The 24788-nt window shown below is 38.1% G+C and overlaps 1 protein-coding gene across 4 annotated transcripts in view; it reads left to right on the top strand.

Annotated features, from left to right (window-relative positions):
* LOC108541332 (membrane-spanning 4-domains subfamily A member 4A) overlaps positions 1–24788 on the top strand; it is a 60594-nt gene that overhangs the window by 27210 nt on the left and 8596 nt on the right. For 2 of the 4 annotated variants that reach the window (XM_017890817.1, XM_017890818.1), the window contains exons 2-3: positions 16395–16554; positions 21629–21757. In XM_017890817.1, coding sequence (XP_017746306.1) covers positions 16411–16554; positions 21629–21757 — 273 coding nt within the window. In that variant the 5' untranslated portion in view covers positions 16395–16410. Of the gene's footprint in view, positions 1–5611; positions 5792–10055; positions 10076–16394; positions 16555–21628; positions 21758–24788 lie in introns of those variants that run through there. The other 2 variants (XM_017890815.1, XM_017890816.1) reach the window with 2 other exon arrangements.

Here is a 24788-nt window from a genome sequence, read left to right as displayed (position 1 = left end):
TATACTTGTCCCTCCTCTTTCTCATACTAGAGTCATGTAGTGTTTTTGGTTCAGTTGTTATTTTATATTTTACATTAAAATTACTTATTTTCTGAGCTTAATTACTATCACTTATTTATTCACTTAGACTTAAATCCTTATTGCTTTATTTGCTCAAAACTATTTCAAGTCTTTGAAATTTTTCATTAGATCTTTATTTTATTTTGCTGGATTATATCCTTTAATCATTTAATCAGTCAAAGAAGTTCTGAGGTAGCCTTCTGTGTCTTGTTATTTCTTAGACGATCCTTATTTTTTCTCACTTTCAAGCATAAATTTTTTGTTGGGACATCTCAGAGTTTTTAATATGTTAATGTGCATGGGGGTCTACCAGAAGGCTACGTTTCTAGTGCCTCCTAAACTTAATGGTCCATGAGATCTACTCACTCTGTGTTTGCTCCTCAAAGCATCTAAGAGAACTGGGGTTCAACTGAAACACCTTGGGAAATACCAACATAACCCACTTTGAAAACAGGAGATAATAGGAGAGGTGACTTCTGGCATTTGGTTGGGCTTGGCCAGTGGTAGGAACTGGAGAGTAGGAGAAGAGCGAGGCCAGAGGATTTATATAGGCATGGGTGATTCACCTTCCTATGATTCAAAATAAGAAGTACATATCCTACGCCCATTTTTAATGGGGTTGTTTACTTTATTCTTGTTAATTTATTTAAATTTCTCACAGATTCTGGATATTATACTTTTGTCGGATGAATAGCTTGTGTATATTTTCTCCCATTCTAGGTTGTCTGTTTACTCTGTTGATAGTTTCTTTTTGCTGTAAAACAGCCCTTTTGTTTAAGGAGGTCCTATTTGTAAAGTTTTGTTTTTGTTGCAATTGCTGAAAAGAAGACATAGATGCAGCCACCAAGCATATGAAAAAATGCTCAACACCACCAATCATTAGAGAAATGCAAGTCCACAATGAGATACCATCTCACACCAGTCAGCGTGATTCTTACTAAAAAGTCAAAAAATAACATGCTGGTCAGGTTTGCAGAGAAAATGGACCACTTATACACTGCTGATGGGAATGTAAATTAGTTCAGAGATGGTGAAAAGTGGTTTCAAAATTTTTCAAAAAACTTAAAACAGAACTACCATTAGACTCAGCAATCCCATTCCTAGCTATAAACCCTCCAAAATATAAATTGTTCTACCATAGAGATGCGTGTATGCATATGCTCATTGCAGAACTATTCACAATAGTAAATACATGGAATCAACCTAAATGCCCATCAACAGTGGGCTGGATAAAGAAAATGTGGTACATATACATCATGAAATGCCACATAACCATGAAAAAGAATGAGATCATATCCTTTGCAGCAACATGGATGAAGCTGGAAGCCATTATCCTAAGTGAACTAACACAGAAACGGAAAATAATATACCACTTGTTCTCACTTATAAGTGGGAGCTATACAATGGTTACACATGGACACAAAGGAAAAAGCGATAGACACTGGGGCCTACTTGAGGGTGAAGGGTGCAAAAAGTGTGAGGATAAAATACTACCTATTGTATATTATGGTTATTACCTGGGTGATAAAAAATGTGTCCATCAAACCTTCAGGACATGCAATTTACTCATATAACAAACCTGCACATGTACTTGCTGAACTGAAAATAAAAGTTGGAAAGAAAGATGAAACAATAAGTAAACTCAGAGAAGTGAGTCCAGAATTTGTGATGCTTTTATTAAAGAGCATTTTCTGATTCTGGGAGATGTAGTGTGGTATCTAATTGTGGTTTTAATTTTCATTTTCTTGATTACTATTAAGGTTAAACAAAAGATGTTTTTAAATATCTTTTGGGCATTTGGATATTCTCTTTTGTGAAGTGTCTGGACAAGTCTCTTGAACAATTTTCTGTGGAGCTGCCTCTTTTACTTAATGCATACAAGCGTTCTTTATATATTCCGGATATATGTCCTTTCTTAAATATATGTATTAAAAATACCATCTAATCCTCTGTGGGATGTGAATTTTTGCTTTATATGTTTAGGAGGTCTGATATTAGATATGTACACACTTAAAATGATTACATCTTCCTGAAAATTGAACTATTTTTATAAGTAAGAAATAATCCTTTTGTTCATCACTAACATTTTTTGCTCTAAGGTCAGATTTGATAAGTTTTTTGGTTTAGGGTTTGCTTGATGTATTGTTTCTCATCCTTTTATTTCATACTTTTTGTATGCATTAAAATATACCACTTTTAAATAGTAAGTATTTCACTTTTGAGTTTTTAAGATTTTGTCTGAAATAGTTATACTTTATTACATATAATATATTTATTCACATAGTTAGGATTAAATCTACCATTACACTATTGGCTTTCCTGGAGGAAATGGAAGCTCTAATTCTTATTTAAATTTAATAAATCAAAAGCACATGCTTTAATTTTAAGATTAAAAGAAAAGACATAGTAAAAGACTTTATAATTATTAAATTAACTGGAGGGAGAAATAATGCAATATAGGGGAGATAAAGGTATGAAGCCAGGTTATAAATACAGATTGACGATGATCTAGGTGGGAGAAAGTCCTCAGCTTCTCTAGACTAAGGTGACCTCTGTGTCTTCATCATCAGAATCCCAGCTCTATAGTGTGAACTCAAGACTTTCATTTAATGATCAATTCCATAATCTTCTCTGCTTTTTTCTTTTTCTTTATACCCTGTTAATTGAAAGTTAGATGTGATTCTTGTCTCTTTCCTGTTTTTTGTTTTTGTTGTTGTTGTTGTTTTTTGACACAGAGTCTCACTCTGTTGCCCAGGCTGGAGTGCCGTGGCGCGATCTCGGCTCACTGCAAGCTCTACCTCCTGGGTTCATGCCATTCTCCTGCCTCAGCCTCCCGAGTAGCTGGGAGTACAGGTGCCCGCCACCTCACCCAGCTAATTTTTTTGTATTTTTAGTAGAGGTGGGGTTTTACCCTGTTAGCCATCTTTCCTGTTTTTTACTCAGAGCTGGCACTCACATTCTGTATACTTATCTAGAGCAGAACCATAATTTTGCTCATAAAACAGTTCCCATATTTTGTTTTTGGAATAAACACCTTGTTATGTGATGCCTGGGTGAGGGAAAGAGGATCAATTGGCCCAGTTTTCCATCATAATTTAAAAAAGCAATTACCTTGACAACTGCTCAGGGCTCCAACCTCCTCCCCTGCTGCTTCTAGTTTTGACACTGAACTTGAGCTCTTTCTGATTTGCTCTTATTTGCATAGTAGTTAGTTTTGTTAAATGCTTACTTTGAGGTAGGGTGATTTTATTATAAATAAATATATATATATTTATCTGTCGAATTTCATGTTATTGTTCTCTTGAAATTGTTATCTACTAATAATAACCTGATAATGTCTCATTTCACACCATATGGAGTGGGAGGAGAGATTGATGCCTGTCCTTAGTCTAGAATTTCAACCTCTCTTAGGAAGTCATGAAACTCTGTACCCTTGTCTTCTGCAATGCCACACTTTCCAATCTTGCCTGCTGTCTTCCTTACCCTCTTTTTCATAATCCTCTGGGAACTCTTATTTCTGATATACTGTTTCTATCCTCTAGAAAAAGGGTTTGACATTTTCTGCCTCCACCCACAAGCCTGGGTGACCTCATCCCTCTGGATGAAGAGTGGTTGGGTTTACCTCTACAGCCATGGTCTCATTCCTAGCTCCTGCCAGTTAGCCAATTCTTGTCAACTTTGTTTGAAGGTGCCTACACAACTCTGATTAAATACGTTCAAAATTTTACTCTTTGTTCCTATAGTTCTGTCCTGGTTCATGTCTATTGCCTTACTGAATGGCTCTATCTCTCATTCAGTTTCCTAACCTGGAATCTGAGTGTCATCCTTTTTTTTTTTTTTCCTCCTGATTTACATATTCATTATACCAACAAGTACTGTCATTTCTCATTCCTAAACAGCTTTCAAATCCATTCATTCTCTCCAACTTCACTAGCATCACAGGTAGTTCAGGTAACCATCATCCCTTCCCTAGAGAACTGCCTCTACCTTGAGCCTAACTCTCTAATTTTATTATTATTTATCCCTGTTGTTTGAAACCAGGACAATATTTCTGAAATATAATCTATTTTAATTTTGAGAATTATAATTTCAGATTATAGACCACATAGTTTTTGGAATTAGGCAAAACTGGATTTCGATCTCATCTATACCAGCTATAGGAGTATCTCTGAGTTTCAGTTTCTTCTGAAAAATGGAAATAATGTTACCTTCCTTCATTCGCCTTCCATTTGTGCGTCTTTTGTTCATTCATCTTGTCTCCAATTAGATGTTCCCTTATCTAGGAAGTCTCCTCTGCCTACCCAATGTTGGGTTCATTGATCCTTCTATGAGCTCTCTTAGGATACCCAACTTTACCTTGCAGATCACTGATGATTTATTTGCTCATCTGTGTTGTCACTTTACCTTGCAGATAACTGATTGTAATGAATTGTAGTGATTTATTTACTGGTCTGTTTTTCCAAGTAGTCTACAAACTCTTTGAGTGAAAATTATTTTTTACCATTTTATCAGAAGCACATGGCACACTGCTTGGCTTATAATAGTTTTTCTTTATCTTTTTTTTTTTTTTTTTTTTTTTTTTTTTTTTTTTTTTTTTTGAGACAGAGTCCTGCTCTGTCACCCAGGCTGGGGTGCAGTGGCCGGATCTCAGCTCACTGCAAGCTCTGCCTTCCGGGTTTACGCCATTCTCCTGCCTCAGCCTCCCGAGTAGCTGGGACTACAGGCGCCCGTCACCTTGCCCGGCTAGTTTTTTGTATTTTTTAGTAGAGACGGGGTTTCACCACGTTAGCCAGGATGATCTCGATCTCCTGACCTCGTGATCCGCCCGTCTCGGCCTCCCTATAATAGTTTTTCTAAAGAAAATGCTGAATGAATGAAAACTGCACGCCATTTTGCTTTCCTCCTCCATGTAAAGTAAACATTATTTTATTTTATAAATGAATCGTAGGTTCAGGAGATTAACAAGGTCATGCAAGAAATGATTGTCATTGGTTTTATCTTAGTCAAAGGCCAGCTGGTTCTATGATACCAGCTGCTTCCTTCACTTAGAAACGTGTTGTTTTATTGCCATACAACCAACTTGTTGCCATTTTATGGCCACTCATGATGAATCTCTAAAGGTGGAAATTCATGTAAATAAAACATTTAAGTTGTGTATGTTAAGGTTGGTGCAAAAGTAATTGTGATTTTGGCCATAAAAATGGCAAAAACTGCAATTACTTTTGCACCAACCTAATAAAATAGTAATAGTAGCTCAACCTAATAAAATAGTAATAGAACACTATGGAAATGTGTGACACTGTGAAAGGGGGTATTTATAAAATACCATTTACTTGGCTTGTGTATATAATGCCCTTTGAAGAGGGTCTTGCATACAGTAAATCCTCTACCACTGATACCCACAGTAATTAGTAGTATTATTTTCATAGGAAAGACTGTATCAGGCAGCCACTGCTTTTTCAGCAAAATTCAAAATAGGCATCCGTACCCATATTGGGAACACAAAATCAGTTAATGCTTCCGATATAAAAGAGGAACTAGTTGTGTGTCTCAGAAATTCTCAGCACAGCCTTTAAGGTTCCAAACATCTGCTAGAAGAGGAATGCAGATTTAAACTGAGTGAGGTGTGGAGTGGTGGAAGCTGACTGGGTCTGGCCAAAGAACTTCGAGGAACTTGCCCTGAGCCCTGCATGCATCAGACCTACAGCAGACATTGCAGGCCTGAAGAAAGGTAGGTCCAGGGACTTGCCTTCCTAGGCTTTCGGGCTGATGGTTTGGTTCACTTCCTGGGTTTAGGATTTCTGGGAGTGGAATGAGAAAAAAAATGAGGCCAGTTCCCATGACACAAGCTGGTAGTCAGGGTTGGGGTGGGTTGAGTGTACCTTTAAATGTGCATTTGGTGAGGGTTGTGGTTGGATGAGAACAGTCTTTGCTACAGTTGATGGGAGTTAGAAAAGCCTCCTCAAGGCTGACATTGGAGGCTGCATAAGGTTGTTTAGTTACTTTTGTCCCCTAAGTCCTCAGAATACCAAAACACTGAAAGCAATATTTTAAACTTTTGACTAGTTACCTCATCTATTGTTAATGCCCTTCCTCCATGGTCTTTATTCTCTGTGTCTGACTGGTTATTTTTATAATTCAGGATTTAAGAACAGATGTATTGCATGCAGAATTTGGTGTACATGGAGTAGGGCACAGGCAGGGTCCCCAGCCTTGTATATTTAGATGGGCTGTAACCTGACCTAGTTCTCCACTGGTCTTTGGCACTCTTCATGGGGCACCCAGGCAATAAACTGAGGCTGCTCATGATAAAATCTACTAATGAAAAATGCCTTGTAGACTTTTAGCATTCTTAGGATAAGAAAGAAGCTTGTAAGTAGTCGTGGCCACTGTAATCTTTCCCCAGATGAAGTAAATGAAACCCAGAAAAGGGAAATAATGTACCCAGAATCACACAAGTTAATAAAAGGGCTGGGAGCAAACAAACAAACAAACAAAAAAGAATTCTTGGTTCCTAGTCCAGGCCTTTTCGCTTCCCGTGCCACAATTTCTGCATCCCCATCATCCTCCTAAAAACTATCCAGATTCAGGCCTCATTTTGGGTTTCTAGTCTATTTGATAATTTTGCCAAGAAAAAGGGGAGTGTACCACTCTCCTCATGCTCCTCCTTGTGATTGTGACCCATGAAGGGGATGGTGACATAAAAATGAGGAAACAAGAGACTGGTGGTGCTGCTGATCCACAAAGAGACTGGGGCCAATCAAAGAGGGAAGGGTGGTCTAGGTTCCCTCACCTCTTTTTTTTGTTGTTGTTGAGACAGAGTCTCGCTCTCGCCCAGGCTGGAGTGCAGTGGCGCATCTCAGCTCACTGCAAGCTCCACCTCTCGGGTTCACGCCATTCTCCTGCCTCAGCCTCCCAAGTAGCTGGGACTACAGGTGCCCGCCACCGCGCCTGGCTAATTTTTTGTATTTTTAGTAGACACAGGGTTTCACCGAGTTAGCCAGGATGGTCTCCATCTCCTGACCTTGTGATCTGCCTGCCTCGGCCTCCCAAAGTGCTGGGATTACAGGCGTGAGCCACTACACCTGGCCTCCCTCACCTCTTTATCCGGGGAGCGGGGAAGACATTGTAGTTGTCAAGAGCCTGATGCATATAGGTGATGGGACAAAACCAAGGTTTTGATTCTTCTCCAACCCGGAAGAAATGTCCCTCATATGTATCCAATATTCTCAGCAGTTTAAAAAAAATTGAATAGAGAGAAGTTAAGCCCTGGATGGTAAACAAATGTTTTTGTCCTTGGGGACTTTATGGGCTGTAGATAATTAACACAAGGATTTCTGTGGTGGAAAAAGAGGAGGCAGTTATATGAATTTATGGCCAGAGTTTCTTAGAATGACAAAGCACCAGCCTTGAAGGACCAGAACCTGACCTATGTTACCAAAGAATTATGGGAAAGCATAAGAGTCAGTTATAAGCTTTGCTTTGATATAATGGCTCTGCCCTCGAGGAAGCTTACAGTCTTGACAGAGAGGCACTAAACACAGAGAGAGAACCACCAGTGTGTTTGATAAGACAGACCCAACATGTCCTAAATTCTCAGTCTGAAGATGTGTGTGCCTGAGAGATTGAGGCAGAGGTTCTTTTACATTAAAGAAGAAGAAAGTACACATTTAGATGGACTAAGAAGAATCATCTTTAGTCACTTTCCAAATAACTTTGACTTTTGCAATGTAGAAGGACCATAACACAGCTTTCTTAAATCCATAGTTACCATCATAGGTTGAGTAATCCATGTGTGGGCAACGGTGGGTAAGTGGGGGGAATAGAGTCTGAGAGAAGATAGAGACTATACAATGCTGTTCGTGTGTGAGAAGATTAGATGATGTGGTGGGTTCGTTTTTGTTCTTACAAGGTGGTCACAGGAGGGGTGGAACATTCCTGCAGATGGGTTCAATATATGCAAACGTCTCAATATAAGAATGAAATCACTTCTTTGGAACAACTTAAATAAGTCAAATATACTTGGGGCTTTAAAACTTAAAAGGAGAGAGATTTGAGGTAAGACTACAACAACAGATTTGTGCTGAAGTAGCAGAGGTTTTGTTATCAACATTAAAAATTTTAACTCTATGCTAAGGGTGGTGAAATGTAAAAGAAGGCTTTTAAAGGGGAGGGTGACTCACTTGATTTTATATTTGATCATTCTGGCTACAACATCAGGGTGGATTGAATATCCAAAGCCACAAATGGACACAGGGAACATTCAGAGGCTATAACGAATTCTTCTGATGAAAATAGGATAATGGCTTGCCTTGAGGAGAGAAATACACAGAGTTGAAAAATTGTTGTGTAGGATTAAAATGAGATTGATTGAACATAGAGGGTAGGCAACAGAAGGAACTAATGACAAACTACCAGATATTTTTGAGACAGGGTCTCACTGTGTTGCCCAGGCTGGAGTACACTGGCGCCATTGTGGCTTACTCCAGCCTCGACCTCAGCCTCCTGAGTAGCTGGGATTACAGGCGCCCACCACCACACCCGGCTAATTTTTGTGTTTTGTGTAGAGATGGGGTTTCACCATGTTCCCCAGTCTGTTCTCGAACTCCTGGGCTCCAACAATCCTCCCACCTTCATCTCCCATAGTGCTGGGATTACAGGAGTGAGTGACAATGCCCGACTTTAAACTTCCAGATTTTTAACATGGATAGTGTAGTTAATTGCTGGGCCTTCCACCAAGAAAGGACACTTGCACTCCCATAGCATTAGGGTTCCTGTTCCCTTTAGCTCTTGCCACTCTTGATTAGGGACTACTTGCAGGGCTCTGAAATAATCTCCACATACTGTTCCTTGCGCCACCTTACTTTTTTGAAAGAGAAATTTTGAGGAAGACTGGATGTCTTCTATTTAGGTCTTCTAAGGTTTGAAATAAAAGTTACCTCTTCTCCCTTCTGGAACAAGTAGGTAAATTGTCAGTTTCTGGGTTTTATTAGAATGACTTTAAGCCCAGGGAAGAACAATTGCCTTAAGTGTAACAGAATCTAAGGATGTGGATTAAAGGTAAGACCAAAAATAAGACCTATTTTATTTTAGCCATGTGCTCCAAATCTAAATTTTGTGTTCTGTCCAGGGAGTGCTAAAAGTGTGTACATAGGTCTGAATATACCTACTCCATAGCATATATATGTAACCCATCTCCCAAATTCCATTATCATTGGAACAGAGACTGCAAGAGGAAGAGGAGGGCCTCTTGGCCCACCTCTATGTAGTCTTGTACCTAACTTAGTCCAAATTGGGTGGTTTGCTCCTTTTAGCTATTATAGATAATGCTGCTAAGAAAATTAACTGTACAAGTTTTTGTGCAAACAAAAGAGATCTTCTATTCACCAGACTATTGTAGTGGATCCCCTTAAGCAAAGGAGTTCTGGAATTACAGCACCTGGATTTAAATTTTGGCCCTGCCACTGTTTACTCAAGTTACTTAATCTTGTGTTTCTATAATTCTGCCCTATGAATAATAGAGTATATCTCTCAGGGGAATTTAATGATGAAATAACACAAACAAAACATTTAAACAAGTGCATGTCACTTAATAAATGCTAAGTACATATTAACTGTTATTATTGATATTCCTACTATCACTTACTCATTTCTGGCTTGAAGTATAAAACATAAACTTCCTTTAACACTTCCTGCCACTCAAAGGCATGCTAGACAGGGACTTTATTCCTGTCATGACCCTGCTCCAACCTGCTCCTGTCTTGGGGCAAATGGAAAAGCAGATAAGAGGGGTCTATATAATTGGAGAGAGCATGTTATTCACGGTACTGTGTTGTCAGATGTTGACACTTCCTCTCTTTTGCAGTTTGTCTCAAAGATTGGTCAGAAGAGTCAGGATTGTCCTCTTTTTTTTGCTCTCATGGAACAAATTAGATACAAGACTATGCAGAGGTGGACCAAGAGGCTCTCCTCTTCCTCTTGCAGTCTCTGTTCGAACGATAATGGAGTTTATGAGGTGGGTTACATTTACATGCTATGGAGTAGGTACATTCAGACCTATATGCACACTTTAGCATCCTCTGAGCAGAACACAAAATTTAGATATGGAGCAAAGGGGTAAAAAAATAGCAGGCCTTATTTTTGGTCTTAAATCTAATTTGTACTCTCAAATTTTGTTAAACATTGGAGAATTGTCCCCCTCTGGGCTTAATTTAAAGTCATTCTAATAAAGCCCACAAAATGACAATTTACCAACTGTCCCAGAAGGAAGAAGAGGTAATATTTCTTTCAAATGTTAGAAGACCTAAATAGAAGATACTCAGCCTTCCTTAAAATTTCTCTTTCAAAAAAGTAAGGTGGCACAGAAAAAGTATGTGGAGATTATTTCAGAACCCTACAAGCAGCCCCTAATCAAGAGTGGCAAGAACTAAATGTAACAGGAACCCTAAGAGGGCTATGGGACTGCAAGTGTCCTTGCTTGGTGGAAGGCTCAGCAATTAACTACATTGTCTGTGTTAAAAATCTGGAAATTTAAGTTTGGGCGCGGTGGCTCACTCCTATAATCCAAGCACTATAGGAGGCTGAGACAGGAAGATCACTTGAGCCCTGGAGTTTGAGACCAGCCTGGGTAACATGGAGAAACCCCATTTCTACAAAAAATACAAAAATTAGCTGGGTGTGGTGGCACATGCCTGTAATCCCAGCTACTCGGGTGGCTGAATTCGAGGCTGCAGTGAGCTGTGATAGTGCCAGTGTACTCCAGCCTGGGCAACAGAGTGAGACCCTGTCTCAAAAAAGTCTGGTAGTTTGTTATTAATGATTTCTATTACCCACCCTCTATGCTCAGTCAATCATGAAATGATAACCTTCTTTGCCTCTTTTGACAGTTTTTGACTTGAAGTTTATTTTATGTGACCTAAGTATGGATAATTATTCTCTTTAGGCTACTATTTGCATGGAATAGTCCATCCCTTAACTTTCAGCCTATGTTTCTTCTTAAGGCTAAAGTGAGTCTCTTACAGCATTTAGTTAGATGTCGTTTTTTAAAAATTTTCCAGCCACTCAATGGCTTTTGTTCAAAGAATTTAATTCATTTGTATTTAAGGTTAGCATTAATAGATAAGGATTTCCTCGTGCCCTTTTATTATTTGGGGAGGTTGTTTTGTAGACCTTTGTTTCTTTCTTGCTCTCTTGTCTACCTTTGTGATTTGGTAATTTTATGAAGTGCTAAGTTTTGAGTTCTTTAACATTTGTGTATCTGCTGTAGTTCTTTGCCTTGTAGTCATCATTAGGCTTACATAAAACATCTCATAGTTATATAAATTGACTATTTTATGGTGACAGTAACAATGTTTATTGAAACAAGAACTCTAGACTTGTACTGTCCTCCCACGAAACTAAATTTTTGGTATCTTTGTTTTCTACTGCTGTAAAAGACCATTGAAGACTGGGTAATTTACTATAAAAATGTATTTCACTTATAGCTCTAGAGGCTGGGAAGTCTAAGGGCATGCATGGTGTAAACCTCTGGTGAGGGTAATCCCATGAAGGAAGGTGGAAGTGAGCGTATAAAGCAGAGAGAAAGATGGGGCCAAATTTATTCTTTTATGAGGAGTCCACTCCTGTGATAACTAACCCTCTCCAATGATAATAACATTCATCCATTCATGCAGGTAGGGGTGTCCTGATGTAATTACCTCTTGAATTACCTCTGGAAGGTTCCACCTCTTAATACTGTTACAATGGCAGTTAAGTTGTCACATGAGTTTTAGAGGGGACATTGAAACCATAGCATTTCATCCACAGCCCTCCAAAACTCATGTTCTTCTCACATACAAGATGCAATAATTCTGTCTCAATAGGCTCAAAGTTTTTACCCATTCCAGCATCGACTCTAAAGTTCTAAGTCCAGAGTCACATCAGAAGCAGACATGGATGAGACTCAAGGTATGATTTATCGGGAGGCAAATGTTTCCAGCTGTCAGCCTGTGAAATCAAAACAAGTGATTTGTCTTCAAAATACAATGGTAGGGCAGGTACAGAATAGACTCTCTCAGTTCAAAAGAAAGAACTAGGCAAGAAAAAGGCATAACTGGTTTCAAGTGAGTCCAAAACCCAACAGAGAAAACAGCATTAAGCTTTAAATCTGGAGAATAATTTCCTTTGACTCCATGTCCTGAATCCTGGGAATGCTGACTGCGGCCCTCAGACAGTCCTGCTTGCATATCTTCACTGGGCTCAGTCCATGCTTCAGTTCTGTTAGGCTGGAGTTGCATGCTAGCGGTCTTATAGTTCTGAGATCTTAAAGGTAGCCTCACTCCCATGGCTCTACCAGGCATATTCCTAACTGTGACTCTCTGTGTTGGCTCTGACCCCATATTTCCACTTAGCATTGCCCTGATGGAGGCTCTTTGAAGTGACTCCACTCCCATAGCTGTTTGTGACATCCTTTGATCCTAGGTGGAGAAAGCCATGCCCCTACAGCCCTTGCAGTCTGTGAGCCTGTAACACCACATAGTTAACACCACATGGTTGCCATCGAGGTTGACAGCTTGTACTTTTTGCACTATAATAGTGGCTGTGGAGCTGGGGTCCTAGGCTCAGGGTCTTGCAAAACTACCGTGGCAGAGGTTCACTCACCGAGGCATGGGTGGATACAGATTACCCACAAAGATGAGGCTGTGACTCTGAGGCATACCTCAGCAACTCAAGCCCATGGGGCAGGGATGGAACAGTTACTGATGCTGGGGTCAGTGTACAACACCAGCATGGCTCCAGGGCAAGGGGCGGGGGGGGGGCTCTGGAGGCTTGAGCTCTGGGAGCAGGTTACAGTTGAAATTTTGGTTCCAGAGCCAATAGGGCACTGCAGCAACTCCAACCCTGGGGGACGGAGTGCCACATAGTGGTAACTCTAGACCCTGAGATGTTAGGGCATGGCAATATCCCAGACTGTGTAAGGCTGGATGTAGTAGCAGCAAGGCCTCAGGAATGACTAGGCCTGTCTGTGGCTTCGTCATTGGGTTTTTTGAAGCAGTACAGAAATGACCCCCTGGAGAGCCAGGGTTTCTCAGAAGCTTGGACTCCAGGAAATTAGTCAGTTCCAGGGAGGTAGGGCACTGCAGTTACTTTGCCTGGATTGTTGGGTGACACAGTTTCAGCTTGAGTTTGGAGGGGCAGAATGCACCAGCGACTAAGATGGGGGCATGGAGCAGTTCCATGGCAGCCTGGCCTCGGCAGGTAGAGAGTGGACAGCAGCAGTTTGGCTTAGGTATGGCTACCAGGTGTGTGTGGTATAGTGGTGGTTAAGCCTCAGAGATGGAGGGGTGCAAATGGCTACTCATTCCTGAAGCAGAATGCACTCTAGCAGTGATTCACTTCCAAGAAGGGGCAGTACAGTAGCAGTTCAGGCCACGGAGGCCACCTCTGGAATGTGGACTTCAGGTAGCTCCATCAGCTGAACTCAGAGCCTGTGAAAACTCTACGTTTCTTCAGTAGTAAGATTACAGGTGTCCATGGTGTTGATGGGAGCTGCTGAGGTCCTCTCACTTACCTTTTCCCTGCAGGAAGAAGGCCCTCCTGACTCAGAGCTGGTCCTAACTGGGGGAAAGGTGGTGGAAGAAAGGTGTTTTTTCTCCTTCTTCATGCAGCCATCCTGGGTTTCTATGATCTACAAGATTTCTGCTACTCCTTTGGTGTTTTCAAGTGCTCTTCTTTAATTATTTTGGTTGGAATGCAGTTGTTTATTCATTGTTTTGGGGAGTGTGTGTGTGTATGTGTGTGTGTGTGTATTGATGATGATGAGGGTTAGGAACTTCTAGTTGGCCTTCTTGGTGACATTCTTTAGAATTCTAATCAGACATATTCTAGACCTTTTAATTCTACTCTTCCAATCTTTTAACCTCTCTTCTATTATGACCATTTTCTTGTTTCTCTACAGAATTCTTGGTGATTTCTTCAAATTTTTCTTCCAGTTGACTAATTCTATTTTCAGCTATTCCTTATTATTTAACACATTGACCAATTGTTTTCTGTCAACACTATTTTATATTTGAAATTTATTTGAGATTATGTTCCAAATATGTCCTGTCACTCTATGTGCTTTATCTTTGACTTCATTTTTGTAATTTAATTTTCATTTAAATAAGTTATCTGTACTCTTTACATATTCTATATGTGATATATAAACAGGTGCTCCTAATCTGTGGGACTTCTTGGAGGCTTGTATGAAGGATATCTACTTCCTTCTTTATGGACTCCAATGTAGGACTTATTCAGAGACTGATTGCTTTCTAAATATGTGGCTTTTTGGTGGGATTTCTCCTTTACTACTGACTTTGATGATTCTCAGAACTATACTTTTCCAGGGAAGTGACAGTTATCAACTGATGTATTTAATTCCCAGGATTGTAAACAATAATTTATGTTGTACACCTCGGGGGGCCTCTCATCTTTGATAAGTATACTCTGAAATCTGTGGCCATGGTGTCCTGTTTCTTTCATACTCTCGCTACACTTCTCTCCAAATGTATCCTCATGTAATCTTTGTTTTTAACACTCATTTCACCTGATTTATAGAAATGTTAGTTGTTTCACACTTTCATAAAAACAATGGAGTTCTAATTCTGTTTGTCCAAATTGTTTTTGGAACTTTTCTAAAAGTGATAAGAATAAGAACATTGACTTTTGGTTACATTCTTATATTTATATTCCTTATCTTAACTACTTCAGTCATATTTACATTAATATTTCTCATTTATTATATTGTCTTTCTTTTTTAAAGAATCTTATTTATAATTGTAATTTCCTGTACTTTTAATTTAACTATTTCATAATTTTAAGTATAATACATTACTAAAGTTAAATATGTTCTAAATGTTAATTTTCATTTAACTTTCTCCCTCTTTCTCTGAAATTCACTTCTCCTTCTTTCTGACTTTAAATCAGTTTTAATTGTTAAGATAAGTTAATAAATTCCTTTGATGTATTAAAATAAGTACAAGATGATAATTTTTTCAGAGAAATCTTAATTTTTTTCTCACCATAGTAAATTTGGAGTATAACAATTTTTTTTCATTTATGTTACCAATAAAAGGGCACACATCTCCAAACTTGAGACTTTTATAGGGGTTCAATGAAGCATAAATGATATCAAAATTAACTATTACTTCAAGGATATTAGCAAGCTTCATTTCCCTAAAAATTATGGAAGTGGATCATGAAACACCTGAATATGAATTCAAATACATAGATAAAAATTTCCATGTGACTTTAGCATATCTCGACATGACTTGGTTGGAGTTATTACATTGAGGACAGAAAGAAGTATAAGGGTAATATGTTTGTGCTTAGATTCTCAAAAAATGATTTGATGGGTCCTTGCTGTGTACCAGCAAGTTAGGATTTAAAGCAATGTAATAGGACAAGAGATTTAGATTTGTGGTGCCAAGAATATGACTCAGAGCCATTAGTTTCATTACCAAATTTCAAAGTTTGTGGGACAAAATACAAGGTTACATAAGTCACACCCAGCAAGGATGAACATAGGAAGATTTTTCAGCCCTGTGAATTTAACTGTGCTCTGATTAGAAAAGGAGGAACTATACAATACTATACAATAAATTGGAAGGCAGATGAGTTTGTGTACTTTATTGCTGTTATAAAAGTAATCCTTTGGCCGGGCACGGTGGCTTACGCCTGTAATCCCAGCACTTTGGGAGGACAAGGTGGGCAGATCACGAGGGCAGGAGATCGAGACCATCCTGGCCAACATGGGGAAACCCTGTCTCTACTAAAAATACAAAAATTAGTTGTGCATGGTGGCGTGCGCCTGTAGTAACAGCTACTCAGGAGGCTGAGGCAGGAGAATCATTTGAACACAGGAGGCAAAGGTTGAAGTGTGACGAGATCGTGCCACTGCATTCCAGCCTGGCAATAGAGCGATACTTCATCTCAAAAAAAAAGTAATCCTTCGTGGGGAAGTGGCTGTAATCAAGGGACTAGGCAGTAAGAGGGATAGAAATAAAATCAGAGCAGACTTGGAATGGAACTTAAATAAATTTCTCTAATTTTAGAGGTCCAACAGGTTTACCTCGTTTCTGTCAACATGTCCCTCTCTGCGGGACTTTCTAGCATCTTGATACCATATGACATTTAGTTTCTCCCCCTGCCCCACCCTTAATGTGTTGCCTATTCCACTTCCCTGGCTCTAACAGCTATTATGATATGGGAAGGGAATGTAGACCAGATTTTGTCCTTAGGGAGGAACCTGCCCCAAAGTGTCATGTCCTCCTTTGTCATTTCCAGGACATCATACTAAATTACATTTCTTATTGTAGCACCTTTTCTGCTGCCATGACAACCATGCGAGGAATGGAACAGGCCATGCCAGGGGCCGGCCCTGGTGTGCCCCAGCTGGGAAACATGGCTGTCGTACATTCACATATGTGGAAAGGATTGCAAGAGAAGTTCTTGAAGGGGGAACCCAAAGTCCTTGGGGTAAGTTGCAAATCTAGGTGAAGACCAATGGTGTTGTAATCTCGTATTTTGTAAGACCTAATGCCAAATACACTGTCCCACTAACCTCATAATATAACAGCCAACCCTTGCAACATCAGTATTTACTTTTCACGCTCTTCATCTGAAAAACTATATAGTATTCTATCACGATGTGCTTCCAGTTGAGTTATATTTGAAATATATTGACTTCAGATCTATTCTAGGGTTGTGGGTCATCCATGATAATTGTATTTAAACTCAGCATGGAAGAGCAGTAAAATAAAAGGCCACCTATGCACTACTAGCTGACGTCCCCTTTATAGGCCCTCCTGAATAGCTGACAGATGCATATTGCTACTATTTCTTTCTGGCACCTTTTCTTAGCCCCCTGCTCAGAGGATGAAAAATCTATTCTCTGAGCATTTTTATCTGGAATCTCAGATGAGCATGCCTAAAAGAAATGAAGGATTAAAAGAATGACAGAATAGTGCAGGTGAAAGGACATTAAATATAGGTTTATCACTAGCCCAGGTTTCTTTTTTTTTTTTTTTTTTTTTTTTTTGAGACGGAGTCTCGCTCTGCCGCCCAGGCTGGAGTGCTGTGGCCGGATCTCAGCTCACTGCAAGCCCCGCCTCCTGGGTTTACGCCATTCTCCTGCCTCAGCCTCCCAAGTAGCTGGGACTACAGGCGCCCGCCACGTCGCCCGGCTACTTTTTTGTATTTTTTAGTGGAGACGGGGTTTCACCGTGTTGGCCAGGATGGTCTCGATCTCCTGACCTCGTGATCCGCCCGTCTCGGCCTCCCAAAGTGCTGGGATTACAGGCTTGAGCCACCGCGCCCGGCCTAGCCCAAGTTTCAAATGGGAAAATGTCACTGTGGATATTTTGGATCCTTTTTTCACATTATTCATTTTTTGGAGGGTGGGGGAAATATAGCTATTTCTCATAAACGATGTTATTTATGTTGGCACTTACTAGGTTTATTTATTTATTTTTACTTTTTGAGATGGAGTCTCGCTCTGTCACCCAGGCTGGAGTGCAGTGGCACAATCTCGGCTCACTGCAACCTCCGTCTTCTGGGTTCAAGCAAGTCTCCTGCCTCAGCCTCCTGAGTAGTTAGGGATTACAGGCATGAGCCACCACGCGCAGCTAATTTTTGTATTTTTAATAGAGATGGAGTTTCACTATGTTGGTCAGGCTGGTCTCGAACTCCTGACCTCATGATCTGCCCACCTCAGCCTCCCAAAGTGGGTTTATTTTTTAATGTATGAATAATTATTTTAAAATATACTGTATGTTTTAGAGACGTTTTAGGCTTAAAGAAAAATTGAGAGCAAAGTACAGTTATATCCCATATGCCCCTTGCTCCCACACATGCATAGCTTTTTAATTATCAGCCTCCCACCAGAGTGTAACCTTTGTACCAACTGATGAACTACATTGACACATCATTACTAAAAGTACACAAATCACAATGGGATTCATTCTCTGTGTTGGGTGTTCTATGAGTTTTAACAAAGGTATAGCGACAGGAATCTACCTTTATAGTATCATATAGTATCCCACTAATCCCTGGCAACCACTAATCTTTTATTGTCTTCATAGTTTGCCTTTTCCAGAAAGTCAAACAGTTGGAATTGTACAAGAGGTGTTTTTTTTTAGGTTGCATTCCTTCACCTAAAATCATGCATTTAAATTTCCTCCACGTTTTCTTGTGACTTGATAGTTCATTTACTTTTAGTAGTAATATTTCATCGTCTAGAGGTACCACAGTTTATTTATGCATTCACCTCAAAGAACATCTTGATGGCTTCCAAACTTTGGCTATTAGGAGTAACGTTGCTATAAATATCTGTGTGGCAGGTTATGTGTGGATATAAGTTTTCAACTCACTTGGGTAAGTATGATTACTATATTGTAGGTAATAGTATGTTTAGTTTTGTAAGAAACCGCCATACTATCTTCCATGTGACTTTGCCATTTTGAATATTTCAATCAACACTCAATGAGTTCCTGCTGTTCTACATAATCTCCAGCAGTTGGTAGTGTCAGTGTTCTGAATTTTTACCATTCTAACAGGTGCTAGTGGACTCTCATTATCATTTTAATTTGCATTTCTCTTGTGACATAAGATGTGGACCATCTTTTCACACGTCTCTTTACCATCTCTGTATCTTCTTTCATAAGGTGTCTTGTTAAATTCTTTGGCACATTTTTAAACGAGGACATTCATGTTCTTATTGTTAAGTTCTAAGTTTGTTGTATATTTTGGATAACGATCCTTTGTCAGATATGACTCTTGCAAATATCTTCTCCCAGTCTGATTTGTCTTTTCATCTCTTGACAATGTCTTCTGCAGAGCAGAATTTTTTAATTTTAAGAAAATTAAGATGATTTATTCTGTATTTCATGGTTTGTGCCTTTGGTATTGTATTGACAAATTCATCACCAAACCCAAGGTCATCTAGATTTCGGCCTATGTTCTGTTAGGAGTTTTATAGTTTTTAGTTTAATATTTATGTCTGTGATTCATTTTGAGTTAATTTTTATGAAAGATAAAAGGTATGTGTCTAAGTTTTATTTTTACTTATGGATATCAAGTTTTAAGTACTATTTTTTTTTAAAGACTATCTTTTTCTTTCATTGTATTACTTTGGCTCATTACCAAAGATCACTTGACTATATTTGTGTGGCTATCTCTAGGCTTTCTACTCTATTACATTGATCTATTTGTCATTTCTTTGCCAATACCACACAGCCCTGATTTATAGTATGTCCTAAAATTGGGTAGTATTAGTCTTAAAACTCCTTCTTCTTCTTCTTCTTCAAGATCATGTTTGCTATTCTAAGCTTTTTTGCCATTCCTTATAAATTTTAGAGTCAGTTTATCAATATATACAAAATAACTTGCTAGGGTTTTAATGGAGATTGCATTAAATCTACTGATCAAGTTGGGAAGAACTAACATTTTGACAATGTTGAGTCTTCCTATCCGTAGACATGGAATATCTCTCCATTTACTTAGCTAATTATTTTATCAAAGCTTGTAGTTTCTTATAGATTTTGTATATATTTTGTTAGATTTACACCTAACAAATACCAAATACCAATACCTAAATATTTAATTTTTAGAAGTGCTAATTTAAATGGCATTATGTTTTTAATTTCAAATTTCACTTATTCATTATAAGTACATAAGAAAGTAATTGTCTCTTATGTATTAATCTTGTATACTATAAGCCTAATATAATCATTTGTTAGTTCCAGGAATTTTTGGTTGCTTCTTTCAGATTTTCTACACAGACATCATGTCTTTTGGGAACAAGGCAGTTTTATTTTTCCCTGACCAATCTATATACCTTTATTTCCTTTTTGTGTCTTACTGTCTCTGTTATGACTTCCAGTACAATGTTAAAAGGAGTAGTGACAGGGCTCATCCCTGCCTTGTTCCTGACTTTAGTGAGTAAACTTTGAGTTTCTCCATTAAGTATGAAGTTCGCTGTAGGTTTTTATAAATATTCTTTATCAACCTGAAGAAGTTCTCCTCTATTGATAGGTTTTCAAGTGTTTTATAATAAACAGGCATTGGATTTTGTTCAATATTTTTTCTGCATCTGTTAATACAATCATGTGATTTCTCTTCTTTAGCCTGTTGATTGATGAATACATTAATCGGTTTTTCAACGTATAGTCAGACTTGCATACCTGGGATAAATCCCAAGTGGTGATGCTACACAATTTTTTTAATGCATTGCTAGATTTAGTTTGCAAATATTTTGTTGAGGATTTTTGCATATTTGTTCATCAAAGATGTTGGTCTGTAGTTTTCTTTTCTTGTAATGTCTTTGCGTGGTTTTTTGGCAGATGGTAGTGCTAGCTTCATAGAATTAGCTAAGGAATATTTCCTCTGTTTCTATTTTCTGTAAATAATTGGTATAATTTATTTCTTAAGTGTCTGGTAGAATTCACCACTGAGCCCTTCTAGGTCTGATGCTTTCTGTTTTGGAAATTTATTAATTATTGATTCAATTTATTTAATAATTATAGACATATTCTGAGCGTCTCCTTCTTCTTGTGTGAGTTTTGACAAATTGTCTTTAAGGAGTTATCCATTTTATCAAGGCTATCAAACTGTGGGTGTAGAATTGTTCATAATATTCTTTTATTATCCTTTTAATTTCGATGGGAACTGGAGTGATGTTCCTTCTTTCATTTATGTGATTTTTGTCCTCTCTTTTTCTTAGCCTGGCTAGAGATGTTTTATTTTATTTATACATACATATATTTTTAAAAACTGCTTTGGATTTTATCGATTTTGTCTATTCATGTCCTGTTTTCAATTTTATGATTTCTGTTCTAATTTCTATTATAGTTTTTCTTCTGCTTATTTGGAGTTTAATTTGCTCTTCTTTTTCTAGTTTCTTAAGGTAGACTCTCAGGAGATTGATTTTAGATCATGATTTTTTAATATATTTATTCAATGTTATAAATCTTCCTCTAAGCATTGCTTTCACTACATCCCATACATTTTGATAAGTTGTTGAAATATTTTTGATCCTTTGGAATGCCATGGGATAATGGTACTCTTACTCTGCTATGTTTAGATCCCTGGGTACTCATACTCATGTCCTCATACTCCAGACTTCAAGAAAATATTATATTTGCTCTTCTTTTTTTCTTCCCCTGTATATACTCTCCTTTCTTCAGGTTACTTCTCCTTGCTACAATAATTGCTTTCTAATTCCTAGGCCACTTCTCTGAGCTCATGATAAAAAGAGAGAAATAGTTGTGGTAGAAGTAACATCGTAAGTATCAGAAAAGCAACTCTGGGCTGGTTCTGGCATACTCCTCTTAACCTTGAAATTATTGGCAATGATAGACATCCCGAGTGGTAATATTGGTAAGAAAATATTCATGGTTATTTACGTGAAAAAGAGTGATAAGAGAATACTAAGAAGGTCATATGACTATATCAAATGAAGGAGACTAAGGATAGCTTAGTAATTGGAAAGGGGGTGGCAGAAGCACTATTTTTGTGGTGGATAATCAGTTTTTACTTTCTTCATCATTTCTAGGTTGTGCAGATTCTGATTGCCCTGATGAGCCTTAGCATGGGAATAACAACGATGTGTATTGCATTTAGTGCTTATGGACGTTACCCTGTTTCTGTGTATATCGGGTACACAATTTGGGGGTCAGTGATGGTGAGTAGAGTATCTTTTGATATAATTGAAGATAACATAAAGCAGTTGTCAATACCCTGATCTTTGGAATCCTATTCTAACTGTATCTTGTAATTCTGTAAATCTGAGAGTGGTATCTATCTAACATTTCTTACTCAATTTTCTCATATTTAAAGTACTACTGATAGTATTATATTAAATCTAGGTAGATTAAATATTTATATATATCCGTTAGATATACTACAGCAGCACATTGCCAAAGACCCAAACCAGAATGGCTTAAACATTGAAACCACTGATTAGTTCACAACAAGATTAGTGGCTTGTCGTTTCTAGGATTGCTTCATTCAGTGATGCAAGGATTTCATCAAGGATTGCTAGCCGACCATATCAGAGGGGAGATGGTTGACACATCCAACTTTCGGTAAATATTTTATATACATATTCCCAAATCAGCTGTCAGTAAAGACAACGAACTTGCCATTATTGGCTTGGACTAATCAAGATTTACCTCTCTAGCTGGGAGGACTCTACCCTACATTTAGCTCATGAGAAACTGAACAAAATAATGGTTTAGTTAGCAAGGAGGAAGAGGAGATGTGGCTGGTACACAAGCAGTTTCTAATATCTAGTCTACTGACTATTGAAACTCAGAAAATTGTTACCTTAGAAAATGAAAATGTTATTTGATATATTTTGTTTCATAAATTCATAAAAATATAATTAACATTAAGTTACTTATAACTATTATTAAATTTAAAAACCTTCTCCCAAGAGAAAACACAAGATAGTTTTAATGCAAATTGAGAGTAAAATTGAGAGTAAAATACCAAGTTTTATCCATTGATGAGAGAAAAATAAAATTTATAAGTTGGGTTTATGTTAGAATCAGGGACTATTCTAGCATTGCAGAGTTTCCATTTATTTCTAAAACTGAGAATGAGATAGTTTACAGTTATATAGTAGAGCTTGCTTTTTGCTCCCCTTCACCTGTTTACAGCAGAAGTGCAAGATTGGAAGAACAGTAAAGCTGTGCTTTACTTTTGGAAAGTTGCAAAATACTTCATATATCCAAAAATACTAATGCCAATAACAGCTCTTTTTTTTTTTTTTTTTTTTTTTTTTGAGACGGAGTCTCGCTCTGTCGCCCAGGCTGGAGTGCAGTGGCCGGATCTCAGCTCACTGCAACCTCCGCCTCCCGGGTTCAAGCCATTCTCCTACCTCAGCCTCCCGAGTAGCTGGGACTACAGGCGCCCGCCACCTCGCCCGGCTAGTTTTTTGCATTTTTTAGTAGAGACGGGGTTTCACCGTGTTAGCCAGGATGGTCTCGATCTCCTGACCTCGTGATCCACCCGTCTCGGCCTCCCAAAGTGCTGGGATTACAGGCTTGAGCCACCGCGCCCGGCTACAGCTCGTATTAAACTCTTACTATCATGTGGATACTCTACTTAAAGCGCTTTATATGTGCAGTTTCATTTCAAACAATCACCACAAACTTCTGATTTTTCATTATCATCATTTTATGGATGAAGAGAGGTTAAGTAACTAACCCAAGATCACAACTGTTTGGTACAGGAATGAAGATTCAAATAGGGTCAGTGTATTTTCAGAATTGCATACATCTAACCACTTAGTTTTCTGCTTTTATTTCCATTTCCTTTTCAAGATCACATTAAAAACCAGCTTATGTGGTGCAAGCTTTCCACATATGTTCAGTAGATTACCAGGAACTGCAGGAGCCATTTGTCCACTGAGACATCACTCAGACTCTTGTAGGTGTTCCATTAGATGAGCCTTTACTTAATTGGTGAAATCTTTTCGGTGGCTACCTTCCACTATTCTTTCAACCTTTTTTTTCCATACCTCATCTGTAAAGTGCCTCCTTCTAATCTTCTATACAGTGTAAGTACCAATACCAAGAACCATTCACAAGTTCCTCTTATTTTTGGCCTCTTCAGCTCTGTTCCTGTATGTTTCACATTCCTCGTTTTTTCCTCTGAGATAGTGTGTACATATTTTTTCCTGTGGTAAATGAAGTCCTCTTATTCAATCCTATCTTCAAATACACAGACATACATACACACTCCTAATGTGTATATATAATTTCTGTAAGGAATGTTTTTCCAAGGTGCCTTATTGAATTTTTAAAGTAGTTTATGGTAATTTTAGTTCATATTCTTGAATGTTTGCGATACATATTGTTCGTATGTTAGTACTTAAATAAGAAAAGTTTTAACCATTTGCTCCAACTATTTTTCTTATATAATTATTTTGGTAAATATACCCAGAATAGTATTACATAATAGTCAGCATCTTTATCTCAATTTTGACTTTAATGAAATGGTCCTACTTTTTTTATCATTAAACGTAATTAAAGACTCTTAGACCAAGACAGATTTCTATCATGTTACAGAAATTATAATTCTTCATATTTTACCAGTAATGTTGAATTGTATTAAATGTCCTGTCCTATCAACACTGTAAATGTGAATAGCAATTAGCATGCAATTTTTTCTTAAATTCATTAATTGTATAAATTAGAATATTTCAATGTTAAAAAATGTTTGTAGAGCTGAAGGAACATCCCAAACGTTCATGATGTACTTTACATCATATGATGGGTGATTCCCTCTAGCGTTTTCATTCCAGTGGCGACTTAGAGAACATGAATCATCTGTATGGCTGGGTATTTGGAAGTTAGTTAAATAAAGTTATTGAACGTTTTAGTAGTTCAGTTTTTTTTTATATTATAATATGATTTTTGAATCATCTGAAATCAAATTTGAAAGGCAAATAAAAAATTCCAATAGTTGAATACTATAAGGCAGAGAGTCTAACCAACTTGACTAGCTATTTTAGCTAAATAAAAAATAATTGCCTTATTGATGAAATCAAATGAACTAGTATATTCTAGTCAACATCTAATTGGGAATTTACATTTTTTGCTATTATTTTACTTATAACTTTAAAAATACTCTAAACGAGGCCGGGCGCGGTGGCTCAAGCCTGTAATCCCAGCACTTTGGGAGGCCGAGACGGGCGGATCACGAGG

This window comes from Rhinopithecus bieti, unplaced genomic scaffold, assembly GCF_001698545.2.
Source record: "Rhinopithecus bieti isolate Rb0 unplaced genomic scaffold, ASM169854v2 scaffold_19722, whole genome shotgun sequence".
Classification (NCBI taxonomy): domain Eukaryota; kingdom Metazoa; phylum Chordata; class Mammalia; order Primates; family Cercopithecidae; genus Rhinopithecus; species Rhinopithecus bieti.
This window is presented reverse-complemented; position numbering and strand designations above follow the sequence as displayed.